Consider the following 19,600-nt stretch of genomic DNA (forward strand, 5'->3'; position numbering starts at 1 on the left):
GAGGCGGACTCATCCATCATCCTGGCTGAAGTCACTGATAGTCAAACCTTGGATCCAGCAGTGTGGTTTTGTCGGGGAACACTGGACCAGCTCTATACTCTCCATCGGGTGCCCGCGGGTTCATGGGAGTTTGCCCAACCAGTCCACATGTGTTTTGTGGACCTGGAAAAGGCATTCGACCGTGTCCCTCGTAGTGTCCTTTGGGGGGTGGTCCAGGAGTATGGGGTCCAAGGCCCTTTGCTAAGGGCTCTCCAGTCCCTGTATGACTGGAGCAGGAGCTGTGTTCGTGTTGCCGGCAGTAAGTCAGACCTGTTCCTGGTGCGTGTGGACTCCGCCAGTGCTGCCCTTTGTCACGGATCCTTTTCAGCCAGGGGCTGGAGGGGGTCCAGTTTGGGGACCACAGGATCTCATCTCTGATGTTTACAGATGTTGTTGTGCTGATGGTTTCTTTGAGCCAGCAAGCACTGGGGCAGTTTTCAGCCGAGTGTGAAGCGGCTGGGATGAAAATCAGCACCTCCAAATCCGAGGCCATGATTCTCGACCGGAAAAAGTTGGTTTTGTGGTGGAGAGTCTCTGCCTCAAATGGAGGAGTTCAAGTATCTCGGGCCAAATATGAGTCAGTCTTGTTCACGAGTGAGGGAAGAATGGAGTGTGAGATTGACAGGCGGATTGATGCAGTGTCTACAGTGATGTGTTTACTGTATTGGACTGTTGTGGTAAAGAAGGAGCTCAGTCAAAAGGCAAAGCTCTAGATTTACCGGTCAATCTATGTTCCTACCCTCACCTATGGTCATGAGCTTTGGGTAATGACCGACAGGACAAGATACAAGCGGTCGAAATGAGTTTCTCCGCTGGGTGGCTGGGTGCTCCCTTAGAGATAGGGTGAGGAGCTCAGTCACACGGAAGGAGCTCGGAGTAGAACTGATGCTCCTCCACAGTGAGAGGAGCCAGCTGAGGTAGCTCGGGCATTTGTTCTGGATGCCTCCTGGACGCCTCCCTAGGGCGGTGTTCTGGGCACATCCCACCAGGAGGAGGCCCTAGGTAACCCAGGACACAGTCGAAGGACTATGTCTCTCGGCTGGCCTGGGAACACCTCGGGATCCTCTCAGCATCCTTTGGAAGAAATGTGTGTGGACAGGGAAGTCTGGGCCTCCCTGCTGAAACTGCTGCCTCCATGACCCGGACCCGGATAAAGCAGAAGAAAATGGATGGATGTTAACAAGTTGTCTGGTTTAATATATACTATTTTTCAATTTAGCAGTGGCTATTTTATTTCCTATTTGATGCATTGTTTGATGAACCTATTTAATTTCTTCCAGATTAAACACAAAAACAGTTTTGAACAGTTTTGGACTCAAACATAGAAAACCATTTATTTAATAACTGGCCATTTTCATTGTAAATTGATACTTTGGAGATGATGTCATCAACATTCCCTGGTTGTGTGATGCTAACTGTAGGCACTGCTCTATCTGAGACCTGTTAAGACTTTAATCTGAGTTTAATTTAAACACAATCTGACTAGAAAAAGATGGTTTAATTGGAACTACAACAGGTGAGCTCACATGGACTGTTAAACAAGTCTCTCACAAATATTATTACAGTCACAAGCTAGCTAGCATTAGCCAACGGTTTTTCAGTCACTCTCACCTTTTTTGTTGAAAAAAACTAAACTGGACCATGAATGGTTATATGGACAGGTGTGAACAATATACAAATATATTACAGTATGTTCTGTTTCCCACGAGACGGTGTCATTTCTTACTCTCAGACATAATGTTACATTTTGGCCAAGGCCACATTTCGCACTTCTTCACAATAGCTTCTTTGATACAGAACGAGTGACACCCACCCTGAGATGATTAAAAACACTGATGTAATCCCAAATTGTCAGACTCTACATTTGATGTTACATGGACTTTGCATCTGATTCTGCTGTACGCTGCCTTTAACCCGACTGTAAAATCAAAATCTACAGAACGATCCCCGAGCCTCTGCGCCTGTTCTTCTGATAACAGAACAGAAACCGACACAGGCTACTGAAAATATTTTTGTTTAAATCCATTTTATAGATGCATATAGTCATTCAAAATATGAAACATTTTACTTAGCTAGTCTACAAATAAGAGTGGCACAAAATATTTTTCTGTATTCCCAAGGATAGATTTGAGAAAAGGCACAACTTTAAAAAGATTAATGTGAAAGTCTCTGGATTCATCATCAGAATGAACAGGTCGATTATTTTTGCAGTTCCGCATTTGTTTGCTTCCCCAACTCACCAGCGCCACCTGTGAGAGGAAAGTAAGCATACAGGTGTAATGTAGTTGTAATCTATCTACAGAGGGAGAGAGACTGACCTGAAATGTTCGACTTTCGTAATTTTTAAACACAGCACCTCCGGAGTCACCTACAACATAATTATTAGAACCAAATATTTAAGATATAAAATCATGTCTGAATAAATTGTTTACCTTTGCATGCTACTTGATCTAAATATGGATGTCGACCTCCAGTGCAGAGAAAGTTTTCTGTCGCAACCACTGGCACATGAGCCTCTGTGATGTTGGGATGGTTCTTTGCTTGCATGATGCAGTTATGTCTCTTAGGGGCCATAAGATTCAGGTGAATGTGCGAAGAACAGCCTCATTACAACTACAAAAATCACACTCACATCTGCATCGAGCTTCAGGTGGGCCACCTTTTTGCCAAAATTTTTCTTCGTCAAAAAGGTTACTTCTGCTTGGTTTTTTAGAAGAAAGTTCTCTGCAAAAATATGTTGAAACTGCTGAAAAATGACTACACAGTGCCATAATGGATTTCAACATTTCCATGACAGCTGGGACAGATCCCTCCTCTGTGTGAAGCATTTCACTTACTACATCCCACCATACCAGTCACAGGCCACACAGAACTGGTGGTTTGTAATCCATATTATAGGCCAACTTTTGTTAAGTTTCCAGACCATCTAAAGAAGTATGTGGCTATATATCTGCAGTTATGTAGCATACTGTGTCCAATGTACTGATCCTCCAATATAACAACATTAAGTGACTAAAACAAGGTAACAGGGAGGGCTTACCTTGCTCTTTGCAGGTTAAATTCTGCCTTAAGGCTGTATTAGTCTCAACTGTGCAAGGAATACATATCGGTCTAAAACAAAATGTTTTCATCAATAAAAGGGTATTAAATATAAAACCAGATGCAGAATTCTCACCTCAGTGAAATGGTGATTGGAGCATCTTCCACAAGTTCAATGAGAGCCACATCATAGTCATAAAACTCTTTCACACCTTGGTTCACTTTAGCAGAAATGTTGAAATTTGGATGTATGTGGATAGCTTGAACCTCTGCAACAAAGAGTAAATCAGTTACAATACAATCCTATTAGCAAATCAAGTTAGCAAATCTTTCATTGACTGCCCTGTCCATGTACAATGTGCAGTTCACTTTATATTAAACTTCTAAACTATTTACTGAATATCTGCATTGCATTACCTAATTTAGGGCCACCTGTCCCCTCCACTGTTACATTGCTGCTTTTATCTTTGAAGCAATGGGCTGCTGTTAAAATGAAACGAGGAGAAACCAAAGAGCCAAGGCAATGGGATGGTCTTCCGTCATTCTAAAATTACATAGACAAACACAATTAATAATTGATACAGCACTTAAATAATTGGAAGTTAACTATTTAAAATTACCATTACTGTGAGAGAAATGAACCAGGGATACTTTTTTCTATTTTCATCTTCAACCATCTCACCATAGTCTTGGTACAGCCCACACAAGCCCCTAACATCTGACTCATCTGCATGAGGTAAGAAAACAGTAATGACATTGTTAATTAAATATACAGGTTTAAACTATACTGCTACTTATAAAGGGCTAAGAAGCTAAACATCGTAAGTTATATTTAAGTCAATGATTATAAAATGAAAGTTTGAGGTGAGTTTCCTTTGATGTTAAAATATTCAGAAGTTTCAGAAATTATTTAACAAACAGGAAACAGAAAATGTTTTTTAATGGGTCATATTCTGATGTTAGTCCTGTGAACTGTAGAATTCTGCAAGGTAGTTGCCTTGGGCCTTTATTGAACACAATTTATACAAATGAGTTATCATATGTAGAAAACACAGCAAAAATATCTATGTATGCTGATGATTTTACAGTATACATGTCTTCATGTACAGCAGAAGATTTAAGTAAAAAAGTAGATGCTAATGACAGTTGTAAAATGGATCAATTCCAACTAGTTAGTTTAAAATGTTATCAAAACAATGAGTATTGTATTTGGTTTCGAAAATTAAATAAGGAAAAACAATATTAAATCTAACAGTAGGTGGCAGTGCTGTGGAGCAGGTGGAGACAAAACTTTTGGGCATGACTTTACATAACACCTTATCATGCCCCAAACATATAGGCAACATCATCAATAGGATGGGTAAGGATATATCAATAATGTACAGGAATACATGCACCAAAAACTTGGAAGCATGGAAAATAAAGTAAAGGTCATTAAAACAATATTTTATGAAATGTGCTGCATAGTATACATTGTTAGGTACAGTAATTGTAACTTTGCTTTTTAACCTCTAGATGGCACATTTAATGATATATCCATTTATTTTAGTGTGTTTGAAAATATAAAATTATAGATTATTTAATATTGATGCAAAGTGTGTATGGTGCGGACCACTGTAAGAATAGCAGCAGCTTTGCTGCAGCTAAATGTGGATCCAATATATAAATTTCCAAATCCTGTTGATTAATTTAGTAATTAATTTGATGGTACAGTATGCAACTTTCTGGAGATGGCATGTCACCTGCATGATTCCATGGAAAAACAAAGTTAAAACCATACTTCAGAACATTCTTCAGGCAAAGGATCATAGCCAAAGGAACAACATGTCCACAATGTTGTCCACAAACAAGTAGGAGGAGGCCCTCCTCCAGGCCAAATATGAGTCAGGTTTGTGGAGATGTAAGCCCGCTCAGAGTTAGGACACTACATACTGTGGCTTTAAATTAAGTAAATTAATCTCCAAATTTAAGTCAGAGCTGTTTTAACATTCACATTTCCCAACTATGGGGCAATTAAAATACCCCTGTTATCTTATAATCATTTGTAGGTTTAGTTGTAAATATTCTTCTAAAAAGCTGCACTAGCTTGTTTGTTAGATTGTTTAGTATGAGGTTCTGCTACTTCTTGTTATTTTGATGAAATGTGGAGTCAAGAATATAAACTCAAAGTGTATAACACATGTATAACTTCCTCTAAAAATAAATATATACAAATAAATATGGCACTGACCAATGATCTCATCAAAGGTCTTCTGTAAGTCAGTCACTTTCTTGAGCTTGTAATAATGTGATTTGCCTTCTCCAATGGCAAGAGGCTTCAAGATGTCATCCTGAATCTGAGCACCGATGCCAAAAACATAAATGTCTGTATCAAGAAAAAAAACAGTATAATATGTTACTGACATTCAAATTTCACATTTTAAATTGAGCTTAAAGCAGATCTGAATACAGTACATGTGAATGGGAACAATACCAATCCAGTTTAAGTTCTTACTAGGAGCTATTTTTAAACCAAAATTAAATTAAGGCTGCATTAGGACTAAACCAGGTCCTAATTTGTCAAGATGTAACCTAAGAAGATTCAGACTAAACCTTATCAGTGCTCTCTAAAAACAGCATTATGCTAAATTATGCTTTCAACTGTGTTACAATCATGTCCTCACCTTAAAGCATGGATAGAGTAATAATAATAATAATAATAATAATAATAATAATAATGATAACAACAACAACAATAATTAGAATAAAACCTTACACTTGTAAAGGACTTTAGAGGCTTGTCAAAGCTCCTCAACGTGCTAGACTGTAGGAGTAGTAGATCTATTGTCTGTCTCTATTTTCTAAACAGAATATTAAGGGCCTCAATAAATTGTTATGAATCAGTTTTCAAATCAAAGCTCCATTTAGATTATACGGTAAAAAAAAAGAGATATTTTACAAATCTGCAGCCAAGCTACTGACCCGAGGTCTCCTCCTGCTGGGACGTGCCCGGAACACCTCTCAAGCAACGGGCCCAGGAGGCATATGGAATAGATGTGGAGGAAACCCCTTTTGGCCGCTTGTATCCACGATCTTGTCCTTTCGGTCATTACCCAAAGCTCATGACCATAGATGAGGGTAGGTACATAGACTGACCAGTAAATTGAGAGCTTTGCCTTTCAACTCAGCTCCCGCTTTACCACAACAGACCGATACAGCAACTGCATCACTGCAGATGCTGCACCAATCTGCCTGTCAATCTCACACTCCATCCTTCCCTCACTTGTGAACAAGACCTCGAGATACTTGACCTCCTCCACTTGAGGCAGAGTCTCTCCACTCACCCGGAGAGGGCAAACAACCTTTTTCCAGTCAAGAGCCATGGCCTTGGATTTGGAGCAGCTGATTTTCAGTTGATGGTTGCAAACCCATCCAATGCACGTTGCAAATCCTGGTTTGATGAAGCCATCAGGACAACATCAGCTGCAAACAGCATGATGATGAGATCCTGTTGTCCCCAAACTGGACCCCCTCTGGCCCCTGACTGCGCTTAGAAATTCTAGTCATAAAAATGAACAGAACCAATGACAACGGGCAGCCCAACATGCACTGGGAACCGGTCTGACTTACTGTCAGAAATATGAACACAGCTCCTGCTCTGGTCATACAGGGACCGGACAGCCATTAGCAAAGGGCCCTGGACCCCATACTCATGGAGCAGCCAGGACATCTTGGGGGGTGCTGTCGAATGACTTCTCCCGATCCATAAAGCACATGTGGACTGGCTGGGTAAATTTCCATAAGCCCTCAAGGACCCAATGGAGAGTTTAGAGCTGGTCCAGTGTTCCGCAACTGGGATGAAAACCACTGCTCCTCCTGAATCCGAGGTTCGACAGTTGGTCGGATTCTCCTCTTCAGAGCCCTGGAGTAGACCTTACCATGGAGGCTGAGGAGTGTGATTCCCCTATAGTTGGAACAATCCTCCAGTCCCCCTTCTTAAACGAGACCAGCACCCTGATTTGCCATTCCATAGGCACTGTTCCCAACCACCACGTGATGTTGCAGAGGCATGGTAGCCAAGACAGTCCCACAACACCCAGAGACCTAAGATACTTGGGACGGATCGCATCCAACTCCGGAGCCTTGCCACCAAGGAGCTTGCCAACCACCTCAGTGACTTCAGCCAGCGTGATGGATGAGCCCACCTCTGAGTCCTCAGTCTCTGCTTCCTCCTCAGAAAATATCACGGTGGGATTGAGGAGATTCCTCAAAGTATTATTTCCACTGTCTAACTATGTCTCCAGTTGAGGTCAGCAGCTCTCCATCCACACTGTAAACGGTGTTGGTGAAGAACTGCTTCCCTCTCCTGAGGCGTCAGACAGTTTGGCAGAAATTCTTTGAGGCCAACCGATGGTCCTCCTCCATGGTGTCACCAAACTCCTCCCAACCTTGAATTTTTGCCTCTGTGACTGCATGGCTGCGCCATGCTTGACCTGGCAGTACCTGTCAGCTGCCTCAAGACTCCATAAGCCAACAAGGCTTGATAAGACTCTTTCTTCAGCCTGACAGCATCCCTTACCACAGGCACCAGAGACCTTGCAACCACAGCTACGAGCAGCCGCATTGACAATGGAGGTGGAGAATATGGCTCACTCGGACTCCATGTCCCCTTCTCCCACAGTCCCCCAGGAATGTGGGAGAAGTTCTCCCGGAGGTGTTATTGAAGACCCTGCTGTCAGAGGGCTCCAGCAGATGGCACCAAAAGACCCTCATGATACGCTTGGGTCTGCCTTGTCTGTCCAACTTCCTCCTCTGCCAGTGGATTCAACTCACAACCAGGTGGTGATCGGTTGATAGCTCTGCCCCTCTCTTCACTCGGATGTCCAAGACACATGGCCAAAGGTCAGATGACACGGCAAGTCGATCATCGACCTCCGACCTAGGGTGTCCTGGTGCCATTTGCACTGATGGACACCCTTGTGCTTGAACATGGTTTTTGTTATGGATGAACTGTGAATAGCACAGAAGTCCAAAAACAAAACACCACTCAAGTTCAGATCAGGAAGGTCGTTCTTCCTGATCACCCCTCTCCAGGCGTCCCCCAGTAGAACAAGGGAGTCCCCAGTTGATGCACTCTAGTACGTAGTACCTCTCCAAGGGACTCCAAGAAGGCCGAGTTTTTTGACCCGTAGGCTGACACAATAGTGACAGACTTGTCCCCGACCCGAAGGTGCAGGGATGTGACTCTCTTGTTCACTTGGGGGAACTCCAACACGAGGTGGCTGAGCTGTGGGGCTATAAGCAAGCCCACCAGCTTGCCACCTCTCCCCATGGGCAATGCCAAAAAAGTGAAGGGTCCAACCCCTCTCGACGAGTTGGGTACCAGAGCCCATCTGGTACTTCTCAACCGCCTGCATGAGCTCAGGCTCCTCCCCAGTGATGTGACGTTCCACGTCGCCACAGCCAGATGCTGTGCCTGTGGACTGGGTTGCCCAGACGCCCATGGCCGACTGCTACCCTGACTGAGCCCACAGGAGGGTCCACCCTCCTGTGGGCTCACCACAGGAGTGGCCGCCTTTCGGGCTGAGCCTGGTTGGGGCCCGACTGCGCCATTCTGGTCGACATAACAGTCCTTGTTTTATTACTTACTTACACTACAAATATTAAATGTACTTACCAAGGTGTCCAAGTCTGTTCTTTAGTTGGTCCATATAAACCAGTGACTTAATATATTCAACTGTTTTGGTTGGAGCACCTCCGGTATTATAACCACCTGCAATAAGGTCATAAAATCTCATGTCACAGTGATATTTCTTTTGATAAAATTATTATTAAAGAAATTACCATCTGTGAACAAAATGATCACATGCTTATGTTCACTAAATCTTGAGTCCCGTATCTTGATAGCAGCCATTTTTTCCAAAATTCTTTCAAAAACCGCATTGAGATTGGTTCCAAACCTGTCAGTTTCTTCAAAACAATCCACAGTAGGTCAGTCTCAGTTTTTCAACAGAAAAGGAAACTGTGTGTATTTCCTCTGACTTACCTTCTATCTTATATGTTTCAACCTTCTCTAATAATGTTTTCATTGGCGGTGGGTTGTTAGACCCATAGAAATCAAGAATGTTAATGGCAGTGTGAATCTTGGAGGAGAAGAAAATAACCTCATAGTTTGGGTACACAGAGAAGACTTCAATCTGTGTACAAAAAAACATCACATTAGAATTACATAGTTATAGTTACACAAATAATAGCAGATACATGTTATAACACTATGCTTGCATCACAAGCACTTTCTGACTGTTGTTGTCATTTTAAATATTTTTAAATCTCTTTTCGTAAGAATGTATTTATACAAAATATTTGCTCTTATTGAATGTTTGTTCCATCTTATTTTGTTCTGCTTATCTGGGGCCAGGTTGCAGAGGCAGAAGTCTAGGCAAGGACTCCCAGACTTCCCTCACCCTGGCACATTCTCCAGCTCCTCCTCCTCTGGGACGCCAAGACATTCTCAGGTCAACTGAGAGACATACTCCATAGTCTTCCCTGGGGTCTTCTTCTGGTGGAACATGCCTGGAACATCTCCCCAGGGAAGTGTCTAGGAGGCATCCAGAACAGTTGCCAGAGCCACCTCAGCTGGCTATTCTCAATGTGGAGGAGCAGCGGCTCTGCTCCGAGCTCCTTCTGTGTGACTGAACTCCTCCCCCAATCTCTAAGGGAGTGTCCAGCCAGCCTGCAGAGGAAATTCATTTTGAGCTTCTGTATTCACGATTTTGTTCTTTCAGTGATTACCCAAAGCTCATGACCATAGGTCAGGGTAGGTACGAAAATTTACGTAAATCAAGAGATTTGGACCCCCTACTCTCAGAGCATTCCCCAAAGGACACCATGAGGAACACAGTCGAATGGCTTTTCCAGACCTAAAAAGCACATGTGGACTGGTTTTGGCGAACTCTCATGAACCCTTGAGCACTCAATGGTTTGTATAGAAGTGTTCCTCATCTGGGACAAAAACCACACTGCTCCTCCTGAATTTAAGGTTTGACTATCAGTCAGATTGTTCTGTCCAGTACCCTGGAATAGATCTTACCAGGGAGGCTGAGGAGTGTTATTCCCTGTATTTGGAACATTCTGGTCCCCCTTCTTAAACAGAAAGTCTACCAGTCTCGAGGTACTGTCTCTGACTGCAGCGCAATGTTGCAGAGGCATATTAGCCAAGACAGCCTCACAACATCCAGAGACTTAAGATACTTTGAGTCCGACTGAGAGTCCTCCCCCATTGCCTTCCCAAACTCCTCCCAACTCTGAGTTTTTGGCTCTGCAACTACAATTCCGGCGTCCACCACCGGATTTGAGGATTGCCGCCACAACAGGCACCACGGACCTTACAATCACAGCTATGAGCAGTTGCATCACAATAGAAGCGGAGTACATGGTCCACTCTGATGTCCCTAGTCTTCCCTGGTATCTGGGTGAGTTGAAGGCCTCCCTGACTGAGGGCTCCACCAGATGTTCCCAGCAAACCCATGATACACTTGAGTCTGGTAGGTCTTTCCGGCTTCCTTCTCTGCCAGTGGATCCACCTCACCACCATGTGGTGATCAGCTGACAGCACTGCCCCTCTCTTCACTTACGTGTCCAAAACACAAAGTCAGATGACATGATCATCAACCTCTGGTCTAGTGTGTCCAGGTGCCACATGCACTGATGGACTCCCTTGTGCTTGAACATGGTGTTGGTTATGGACAAACCTTGACTAGCACAGAAGTCCAATATCAGAACAAAGATTCAAAGCAAGGAAGCCACTCTTCCCGATCACCCCTCTGCAGGTGTCACTGCCATTGTCCACATGGGTGTTGAAGTCCCCCAATAGAACAACAGTCCCCGATCGGTGCACTGTCCAATATCCCTCCCAGGGACTCCAAGAAGGCCGGGTACTGTGCACTGCTGTTTGGCAAAGACAACAGTGACAGAACTGTCCACAGTGCAAAGGGATGTGACTCACTTGACCCAACAAGTAGAGAGTCCAACCCCTCTCAAGTTGCAAGTTGGGTTCCAGAGCCCAAGCTGTGCATGGAGGAGAGGCCGCCAATATCTAATCAGTAATGCCCAACCTCCCACACAAGCTCAGCCAACCCCCTCATCAAGGTGACATTTTATGTTCCCAGAGCCACTTTCAGTGTCCAGAGATCCGGTTGTCATTCTGATTGCTTATGGATTCTCCTACAGGTGGTGAGTTCACAGGAGGATAGGTCCTAGATGACGATGTGATGATAATAATAGTCACTTGGATTTTTTAGATTGTTCTGGCTGCCATGATTGGATTTTGGATATATGATTATGTATATATAATATTTTTGTTTACTCCACCTAACAGCTAAGTCAAAGTATGATTAAAGTTAGCATGTCTATTGTCCATGGTCCCCATGGAAGGCACTGTATGTCCAGCTTTTGTTTACCTTCTTAATAAGTGTTTTAATCGCATCTTTGGCACTTTGGAAACTGTCATCATCGATACTCTCAGAGACATCCAAGGCAATGAAAATATTGAGTGTCCCATTTCGAGATAACGTGATTGACAGCCCTTTTTGTGTTCCGTCTGAGAAAAACAAATCACAGTGAGGTGCACATACTCATTTAATGGCAGCTTTGAAATTAAATGAATAACATAAATTAAAACTACTAATAATAATCATCATCATCATCATCATTATCATCATAATCATAATATTTACCAACAAATTCTGAGGTAAGAGTGTTTCTTATCCCCCTGCCAAACTCCCCTGTAACCTCCCACGGTGAATCATATGTGTATTTGTCTGCCAAAAAAATATGTTAAAAATCAAATCTAATAATAACATGAAGAAAGATATCTAGCCAGTAACATTTGTATTTTAGCACCAACTGATAAAATGCAAATCTTACAGTAGCAGGATGTCTCTGTTCCGCTCCACTGGCCATCCACCTGACACTCTCTTTGCTCTGAGCCAATCAAAATCATGTTGCTTCTGCATTTGAAATTCACTTTATCTCCAATTTCAAAGCTGTTTCCGAACCTCATGCCACCAGGTGGGACTCCAGGATCAGCACAATCTCCAGCTGCAAATTGTTATGAAGGGGTTATATTAAGAATAGTATAAAGGTAAATTATGACAATGACACTTACAGTCTTGTCGACAAACTGGATTTGACCCACTCCACTTCCCATTTTCCAAGCATTTGCGCCGGAAAGGGCCATGTAATGTGTATCCTGTGTAGCAGTGATACGTAATTTTGCTTTCATAATAATACCTCTTGTTTTCATTTATTGGCAAAGTATATCCATTTTGGAGAACTGTTGGATCTGGACATTCAACCCCTTGAAAAAACACAAAGCCCTTGAGTAAAATGAAGCGAAGCAATGCACCAATATTGTGTTTTAAGGATGTAACAAAATGCATTTAACCAAAGTGCTATAATATGTACAGATTTGATTGTAGTTTAACAGATGACATTGCTTTGGCTATGATATCTGTTAAAGTGTTCTGTCATGGTACAGTACAGAGAAAGTATTCTGGTACTATTTCAAAGCATGTTTATCATCTTTACTTACTTCTGCATCGTAGTCTTGATTGTGGTTCAGGAGTCCAGCGGTGGTTTAATTGACATCTGTAGGCAAGTTCAGGATATGCGTAGTAGCCCGTGGGACACTGGTATTGGAGAATGCTGCCCTCATTTAGTCCGTTTGACAAACTGAAATTAGCACCTTCAATCTCCATCCCATTCATGGAGCAATTGCACCAAACTACATCTCCTAAGCACAGTAAAGATGTTATAGTAGAACAGTGGGCTGCCAGTCTACTACCGGTACCAGGGCAAAGGACAACTGTTTGGAGCTTTAAAAGGCTTGTCAAATGTGAACAGCACAATACAAATGTAAGACTTTATCAATGTTACCTGCCCTAATTGTGGTATTCCCCTTCCTGATATACAGACTACTCAGTGTGCGTAGGTCAATGGCGTAGGACATTGACCTACGCACACTGACCAGTACAGACCAAAAACACCCTTGTTTCAGAAGATGCCCTGACAGTTTTCTAGCGATTAGTGTAGACAGTAAATAGAAATTCTACTTCACAAAAATTCTAACCTTTATATCTTTTCTGGTATATATTTATATGGTTTATATCTACACTTTGGTGACAAGAACATATACATCATTTTGTGATAAACATGATACACCTGACCATCCATTATAAATATAGAAACTTACCTTTTATAAGAAACCAGAAAACTGCCACAAACCAAGTTTGGTGAATAAAAAATGACATTCTGAATTTTTTCTGCTAATATCCTTCAGTCTTAGGGTGAACTGTGATGGTAAAAGTTAAAACAAATGATGAGCTCAGCCCAGTTGATCACTTATTAACTAAACCACAAACAAATATTAATCAATCAATGAGGCTTCTAAATAAATCCTACCCCATTTCTATTTGCTACCAGTAAACGGTCTGGCAAAAGTCCCATTGAACCCCAAGCCATTCCAAACTCCACACATGAATGGGGTGGGGCTTATGAACTGTATCAGGGCCTCTGAAACTTAGAATACATATTAATACATTAAACATAATTAAAAGTAACCGGAGTGTGTTTCTAACAGTTTTTCCCATGTTATAGCTGCCTGTTAATTGTCTAAATAAAGTAAAGAAAGCATTTGGAGCACTAGTACATTTTTATAAGAGAAAATATGCATTTGTATTACCATCTGTAAACACAATGATGACATGCTGATGCTCTTTAAAGTTAGCTTGTCGTTGTTTAATAATGGCCATTTTCTCCTGGAATTTCTGAAAAACTGCCCCCCCCCCCCCCCCCACACACACACACACCCACACACACATTGTTTTTTTAAATTTACAACGTGCCAGTTACATTTGAACAAACTAAGGTATTGACTGAATGGAAACAGATTACAGCACTGTTTTCATAGATCAGCATATTTATCAGCACGTCAATGTTTCATTTATAAAACCCATCCAAACATGTGCTAAAGGTCTACACACAAAAATGCTAACTGCTAGCATAAAATAAGAAACATCAACTTATCCAGCATTATTACTTACACAAATGTTTTAATTTATAAAGACAAAGCAGCATCAATACATCGAACATGAACATAGATGCTTTCATTGCAGAAAAGACGATACACAAGCAGAAGACATGTGCTTCAATTTACAGAAAATCAATGTGCTTTTTCATTTTAAAATGAAAAATATAACTTCATTTTGCGGAATTTGTAAATAATATCACTGTTGAAATTGTATAAAAAATGTTTGTTAGTCCACAAATACAAGTGGTACATAATCCTGACCCGTTTTCCCAAGAATGGATTTAAGAAAAGGTACAACTTTGAAAATATTAAAATGAAAATCTCTTGAATCTTTGTCTGACTCCACCACTCCACCCAGTTCACATTTCTTCATGACCTTATTTCCCCAACTGACCAAGGCGACCTAAACAAAATATTTGGTTACTTGTGATAATAACTGTTTGATTTACTTTGTGGTAAAGAGATACTCACTTGTATTGTCCGATTTAGGTAATTTTTAAACACAGCGCCTCCAGAATCACCTAAAATAAATAGACATTATATGGTCAAAAATATACTTTAATTATGAGGTACTTTGTTTTAATTTTTTTCTTTGTGTTGATTTTACCTCTACATGCTATTTTGTCTATGGCTGGATAGTCCCCTCCACTGCAGAGGAAGCTGTCGGTCACAACCTCAGCCACATTAGTAGTGTTGATGCCTTTTGCTTGAAGTGCTTTAATAATGCAGTCTGGCCTCTGCAGAAATATGTTACAGTAAGTTTAAGTGACACTACAAATGCTGTCTAGTTATAAATAATAAGTAGTAAAAACTGCCACATACATTTTCACCAAGCTTTATGTGGGCATCTTTTTCAACAAGATTTCTCTTGGTCAAAAAGCCGATTCTGTCATTGTTTGTTAAGAGCAAGCGTTCTATATTAAACGAGAAGATATAACATATATTGTGAAAGACAAATATTTCTGACACTGAATGTAAAGTGAACATAAATTGAACGTTACAGGGAAATAAGAATTTAGTAGGCCTCTGTAAATGTATTATTCTCAGGTGAGGACACTTGCCTTGCTGCTCACAAGTTAAAGTTTGTCTTAATGCACCATTTGTTTCCTCTGTGCAGGGCAGGCAAATTGGTCTGAAAAAAATGAAAAATAAATAAATAAAATGTGACTACATTTTATCAAGATGTGTTATTTTAAGACCATTTCACAAATGACAGCTAACCTCAATGACGGAGAGATCGGCACATCTTTTACCAGTTCGATGAGAGCCACATCATAGTCATAAAACTCGTGTATGCCCCGGTGCCTTTTGGAAGATATATTATATTTTGGGTGTGTGTGGATTTTCTGAACATCTGTAAGAATAAAGGCATTTCCCTTAAACTAATTTCACAGAAAAATATGAATTTGTACATATGATATTATTTATACCTAGCTGAAAGCCATCATACAGTTCTACTTTTACATTTGACATTTTTTCTATGAAATCACCAACTGTGAAACAATGAGCTGCTGTCAGTACAAAACGAGGGGAAACCAAGGAGCCCAGGCAATTTGAAGTCTTCTCATCAGTCTGAAATGACATTGTAACCAAAATGTTTTGTACATTTATAATAATAATCATATCAACAATAAGTAATAGTAAACTCAATTTGAAAAAAACAAAACAAAATATAAGCAAAAATAAAACAATTAAATTCACCATAATAGAAACAAACATGACCCAGGGGTATTTCTGTCTTTTTTGTCTAAGATTAGGCATATCACCATAGTTTCTATGGAGACCGCACAAGCCTTTTACATCTTCTTCATCTGCAACATTCAAAATAAAACCATTATGTAACACATTTCACTATTGTGCTTGACAAATAAACTTGTCTTAGAGTGTGTCTGCATTAATCTTGACAACAGTGGGATAAATTGAATAAATTATACTCAGAGATGGAAATATTCTCACTTATGATTTCATCAAAGGTTTTATGCAGGTCTTGGAGAGTCTGTAACCTGAAGAAATGCTTCTCTCCTGTCCCAACTGTGAGGCTCTTGAGGTTGCGGTCATAAATTTGAGTACCAACGCCAAAAATATAAATATCTGAAACAAACAATACCGATTTACACACAAATATTGAGCTAAACAAATACATTATTACAATTAATAAAACAGAAACATAATATGCTCACCAAGATGTTCTGCTCTTTCCTTTGGTTTGTCCATTAAAATCTCTGCCTTAATACTATTAACAGTTTCAGTGGGGTTTCCTCCCATGTTATAGCCACCTGTTAATTGTTCAAATAAAGTAAAGAAAGCATTTGGAGCACTAGTACATTTTTATAAGAGAAAATATGCATTTGTATTACCATCTGTAAACACAATGATGACATGCTGATGCTCTTTAAAGTTAGCTTGTCGTTGTTTAATAATGGCCATTTTCTCCTGGAATTTCTGAAAAACTTCATTGAGATTGGTTCCAGCTTGGTTTTGTCCTTTTAAAACACAAATGCGTGCACACACATGCACAACACACACACACACACACACACACACACACACACACACACACACACACACACACACACACACACACACACACACACATATGTACAATTAAACACTATAAAAACATAAAAAGAGTGAACTTGTAATCCACTTGATTTACTTTGAATTTTGAATGTTTCCAACTCTTTTACCATATCTGCCAACGACTTTGTTTTGTTATCAAAAAAGGACAAGATATTTACAACTTCAATAGGTTTTGCGGAGAAGAAGATGATTTCATAATTAGGAGTCACTGAAAAGGATGCAATCTGTGAATGAAAAAAGATAAGGAGATTGACAAGTGCAAAATATTTTGTTAATGCATGTTATATTATTTTGACTCTCTCAAAGTGCTTTTTTGTGACATAATCAAAGTATATGCCAAGAAACTTTGGCAACAAAAAGAGGCCAGTGGACAGCAGCCAAGCACAAGTAATGTACGCAGCCTAAGTGATTTCCATTATGATGCACTGCTACTGTACTAATCATAATGTCTTATAATTAATATTTAACAACAAAATTTACTAGGTCCTCACAATTTGCCAGTCACATTTGAACAAACTAAAGTATTGATTGAATGTCCAGTCTAATACATTTACAGATCACAGCAGTGTTCTCACAAATCAGCATTTTTACTAGCAACGTTTCATTTATAAAACTGGGACTGCTAGCACAAAATAAGAAACATCACCAGCATTATTACTTACACAAACCAACAAAGTCATACAGAAAGGGTATGGCATCATCATCATCATTTTTGGCTGTATATTTTCCTCCTAAAATGTGTTTCTGCTGTTTGTTCAATGTGTATTACTAATACCTTTTCAATAAGTGTTAATACAGCTTTTCTGGCGTTTTCGAATTGTTCCTGATTGATGCTCGAAGAGATGTCCAATGCAATGTATATGTTAAGTATCCCACTTTTGGTCAACTTGATTGTTCTCCCTTCCTGTGTAACATCTGAACATGAAATCAAAACATAGTTGGGTAAAACACAATGACAAGTAGTGAAATATTAGCAAATTACTCTCTGCCAATACTTACTTTCTGTTTGTAAAGATGCAAAAGTGTGTTTGATTCCACCACCAAATACATGTGAAACCTCGAGAGGTGAGTCATAAGTGTGCTGGTCTGCAAGAAGAGGTTAAGTTGGACCTTGATAACAGTTATAATAGAAATAGCAGTGTAGATATAAAAAGAAAATATATATATATTTGAGAAAGATTGATATGGGTACAATAACTGCATGAGAATGTCTACAAAAATACAACTCTTGAGGACAGTCTTTTTAGCTAGTAGCATATTTTAGTGGACAACAAACTGGTTTTGATAGACAGTTGGTTGCAATTTTGTATTGAAAAGGCTCAATACTCAATACCCCTTTTAAGACAATAGAATGTAATTTTAAGTGATTTCTATATTGTACCTAGTTTTGACGTAAAACAAAACCATGTGAAAACTATTTGACCATTTGAAATGTCCAATTTTGTCCTGTTAATGTGATTTTTTTTAATGTCAATACCTCAAGTGAGTATCATCTAATATAGTATTTAGGTTAAGTATTGATCAGTATCTGGGTATTGATGTCTTTGTGCTGTTCTTACAATAGCACGTTGGTTCTATGCCGCTCCAATGACCGTCTTCCTGGCAAACTCTTTCTTCTGAGCCAATCAAGATCATTTTGTTGCCATTGCATGTGTAGGTCACTTTCTCTCCAATACCAAACAGGGTGCCAGTCCTAGACCCGCCTGGGGGGATTCCAGGGTCAGGGCAATGGTCTCCAGCTGAAATCACATTTAGAGGTACAGTGCACAAAAACACAAAAACATAAAAGGAAACAGAGTAAAGAGTCTACATACAGTCTCGGCGGCACACAGGATGCGGACCACTCCATTTCCCACTCGCTAAACAGGTGCGATGTGAGGGTCCATATAGTTCATACCCCGCGTAGCACTCGTATCTGGTCTCATTTTGATGAAAGTATCGATTTTCATTGGGCAAGACATTAGCATTTTCTATAACAGTTGGATCTGGGCATTGAACCGCTATCAAAGCAACACAATATTAAGTCAAGTGTATCATTTAAATAAGATGACAGTCATCATGTTACTTACGTCTACACTTTGAGGGTTTTGTGGGTGCAGGTTCCCATAAGCCATTGAATTTACAAACGCGCACCAAATGAGGATATGGGTAGTGTCCTTCTTCGCAGTGGTAACTGAGTATGCTGGCTTCTTGAAGCTGGTTAGACAACGTGTATGTGCCTCCTTCAATTTGTACTTTTTCCTCTGTGCAAAGGCACCAAACTAGATTGCCTAAAACACAATAAATGTAGAAAAAAAAAAGCATATATTGTGTCTTATCCATCAAAACAATTTTTTCACAAAATGTTTTAAACTTTCTTACCTTGATTGAAGAGGCAAAAAAATGCAAACCAGCCCCAGAATGCCATCTTGAATATTTTTTATTTCAGCACTGCTTCCACGCACCACTAAATAACTCCAACACTTAAGGTGACGGGAATTTTAGCTCACACTGTTACTGATTAACTGCATCACAAAAAAAAAAAAAAAAAAAAAAATCAATAAGTGATACAAAAAAATTTCAACAGGGAATTTTCCTGAACTTGGGAACGAAGAAAATCTGTCCTGAAATTTTGTTGAATATATATGAGATGTTGAATATATATCTTCTTAATGTAATGATATTTTGTAAACCCCAAAAAAACCAATGGTAATGCAGCAAGGATGTCTCATCCCGCAAGCTGTACTCTTGAAGCAGCTGATAAAATACTTGATTGTGCAACTAAAATAAAAAAACAAACTATTGCTTCATCGTTTCCCAAAAGCCAGCCACACAATTTGGCCTTTGCTATTGACAAACTGATTTGGTCATTGATAAAGCCATCTCAACACACTG

The 19,600-nt window shown here is 40.2% G+C and overlaps 2 protein-coding genes across 3 annotated transcripts; both read right to left on the reverse strand.

Annotated features, from left to right (window-relative positions):
* Positions 1-1,343: 1,343 nt before the first annotated feature.
* On the reverse strand, positions 1,344-13,430 carry LOC117380998 (complement factor B-like). 2 transcript variants are annotated; one of them, XM_055226383.1, is made up of 18 exons: positions 13,310-13,430; positions 12,650-12,850; positions 12,224-12,415; positions 11,983-12,156; positions 11,793-11,876; positions 11,517-11,656; positions 9,104-9,254; positions 8,902-9,027; positions 8,735-8,830; positions 5,309-5,443; positions 3,699-3,805; positions 3,496-3,622; positions 3,215-3,347; positions 3,080-3,150; positions 2,672-2,763; positions 2,472-2,601; positions 2,358-2,407; positions 1,344-2,288 (listed from the first exon to the last, which is right to left on the reverse strand). In XM_055226383.1, the coding sequence occupies exons 1-18, from the start codon at positions 13,365-13,367 to the stop codon at positions 2,112-2,114; spliced, it is 2,244 nt and encodes a 747-aa protein (XP_055082358.1). In that variant the 5' UTR covers positions 13,368-13,430; the 3' UTR covers positions 1,344-2,111. The 2 variants fall into 2 exon arrangements, with proteins under 2 accessions (XP_055082358.1, XP_055082359.1); XM_055226384.1 differs by lacking the exons at positions 3,496-3,622; positions 3,699-3,805 and having other exon boundaries at positions 2,077-2,288; positions 13,310-13,424.
* Positions 13,431-14,148: 718 nt separating this feature from the next.
* On the reverse strand, positions 14,149-19,464 carry LOC117381000 (complement factor B-like). The gene is made up of 18 exons (XM_055226966.1): positions 19,088-19,464; positions 18,796-18,996; positions 18,541-18,726; positions 18,286-18,465; positions 17,726-17,812; positions 17,502-17,641; positions 16,794-16,950; positions 16,504-16,617; positions 16,327-16,422; positions 16,103-16,237; positions 15,848-15,957; positions 15,577-15,718; positions 15,368-15,500; positions 15,208-15,278; positions 14,969-15,060; positions 14,754-14,883; positions 14,618-14,667; positions 14,149-14,549 (listed from the first exon to the last, which is right to left on the reverse strand). The coding sequence occupies exons 1-18, from the start codon at positions 19,131-19,133 to the stop codon at positions 14,373-14,375; spliced, it is 2,247 nt and encodes a 748-aa protein (XP_055082941.1). The 5' UTR covers positions 19,134-19,464; the 3' UTR covers positions 14,149-14,372.
* Between the last annotated feature and the right edge of the window lie 136 nt (positions 19,465-19,600).

The sequence above is a fragment of the Periophthalmus magnuspinnatus genome, chromosome 14 (assembly GCF_009829125.3).
Source record: "Periophthalmus magnuspinnatus isolate fPerMag1 chromosome 14, fPerMag1.2.pri, whole genome shotgun sequence".
Classification (NCBI taxonomy): Eukaryota; Metazoa; Chordata; class Actinopteri; order Gobiiformes; family Gobiidae; genus Periophthalmus; species Periophthalmus magnuspinnatus.

Coding starts and splice junctions, on each gene's coding strand:
- LOC117380998 (XM_055226383.1), bottom strand. CDS start 13,367: ATGTCATTTTTTATTCACCAAACTTGGTTTGTGGCAGTTTTCTGGTTT. Junction 5,444..8,734: donor GAACAGACTTGGACACCTTG/GTAAGTACATTT, acceptor TTCTTGATACAG/ACATTTATGTTTTTGGCATC. Junction 3,806..5,308: donor GACCTTTGATGAGATCATTG/GTCAGTGCCATA, acceptor TACCTCATGCAG/ATGAGTCAGATGTTAGGGGC.
- LOC117381000 (XM_055226966.1), bottom strand. CDS start 19,133: ATGGCATTCTGGGGCTGGTTTGCATTTTTTTGCCTCTTCAATCAAG. Junction 16,423..16,503: donor CATCATTGTGTTTACAGATG/GTAATACAAATG, acceptor AACAATTAACAG/GTGGCTATAACATGGGAGGA. Junction 15,501..15,576: donor GTATGATGGCTTTCAGCTAG/GTATAAATAATA, acceptor TTATTCTTACAG/ATGTTCAGAAAATCCACACA.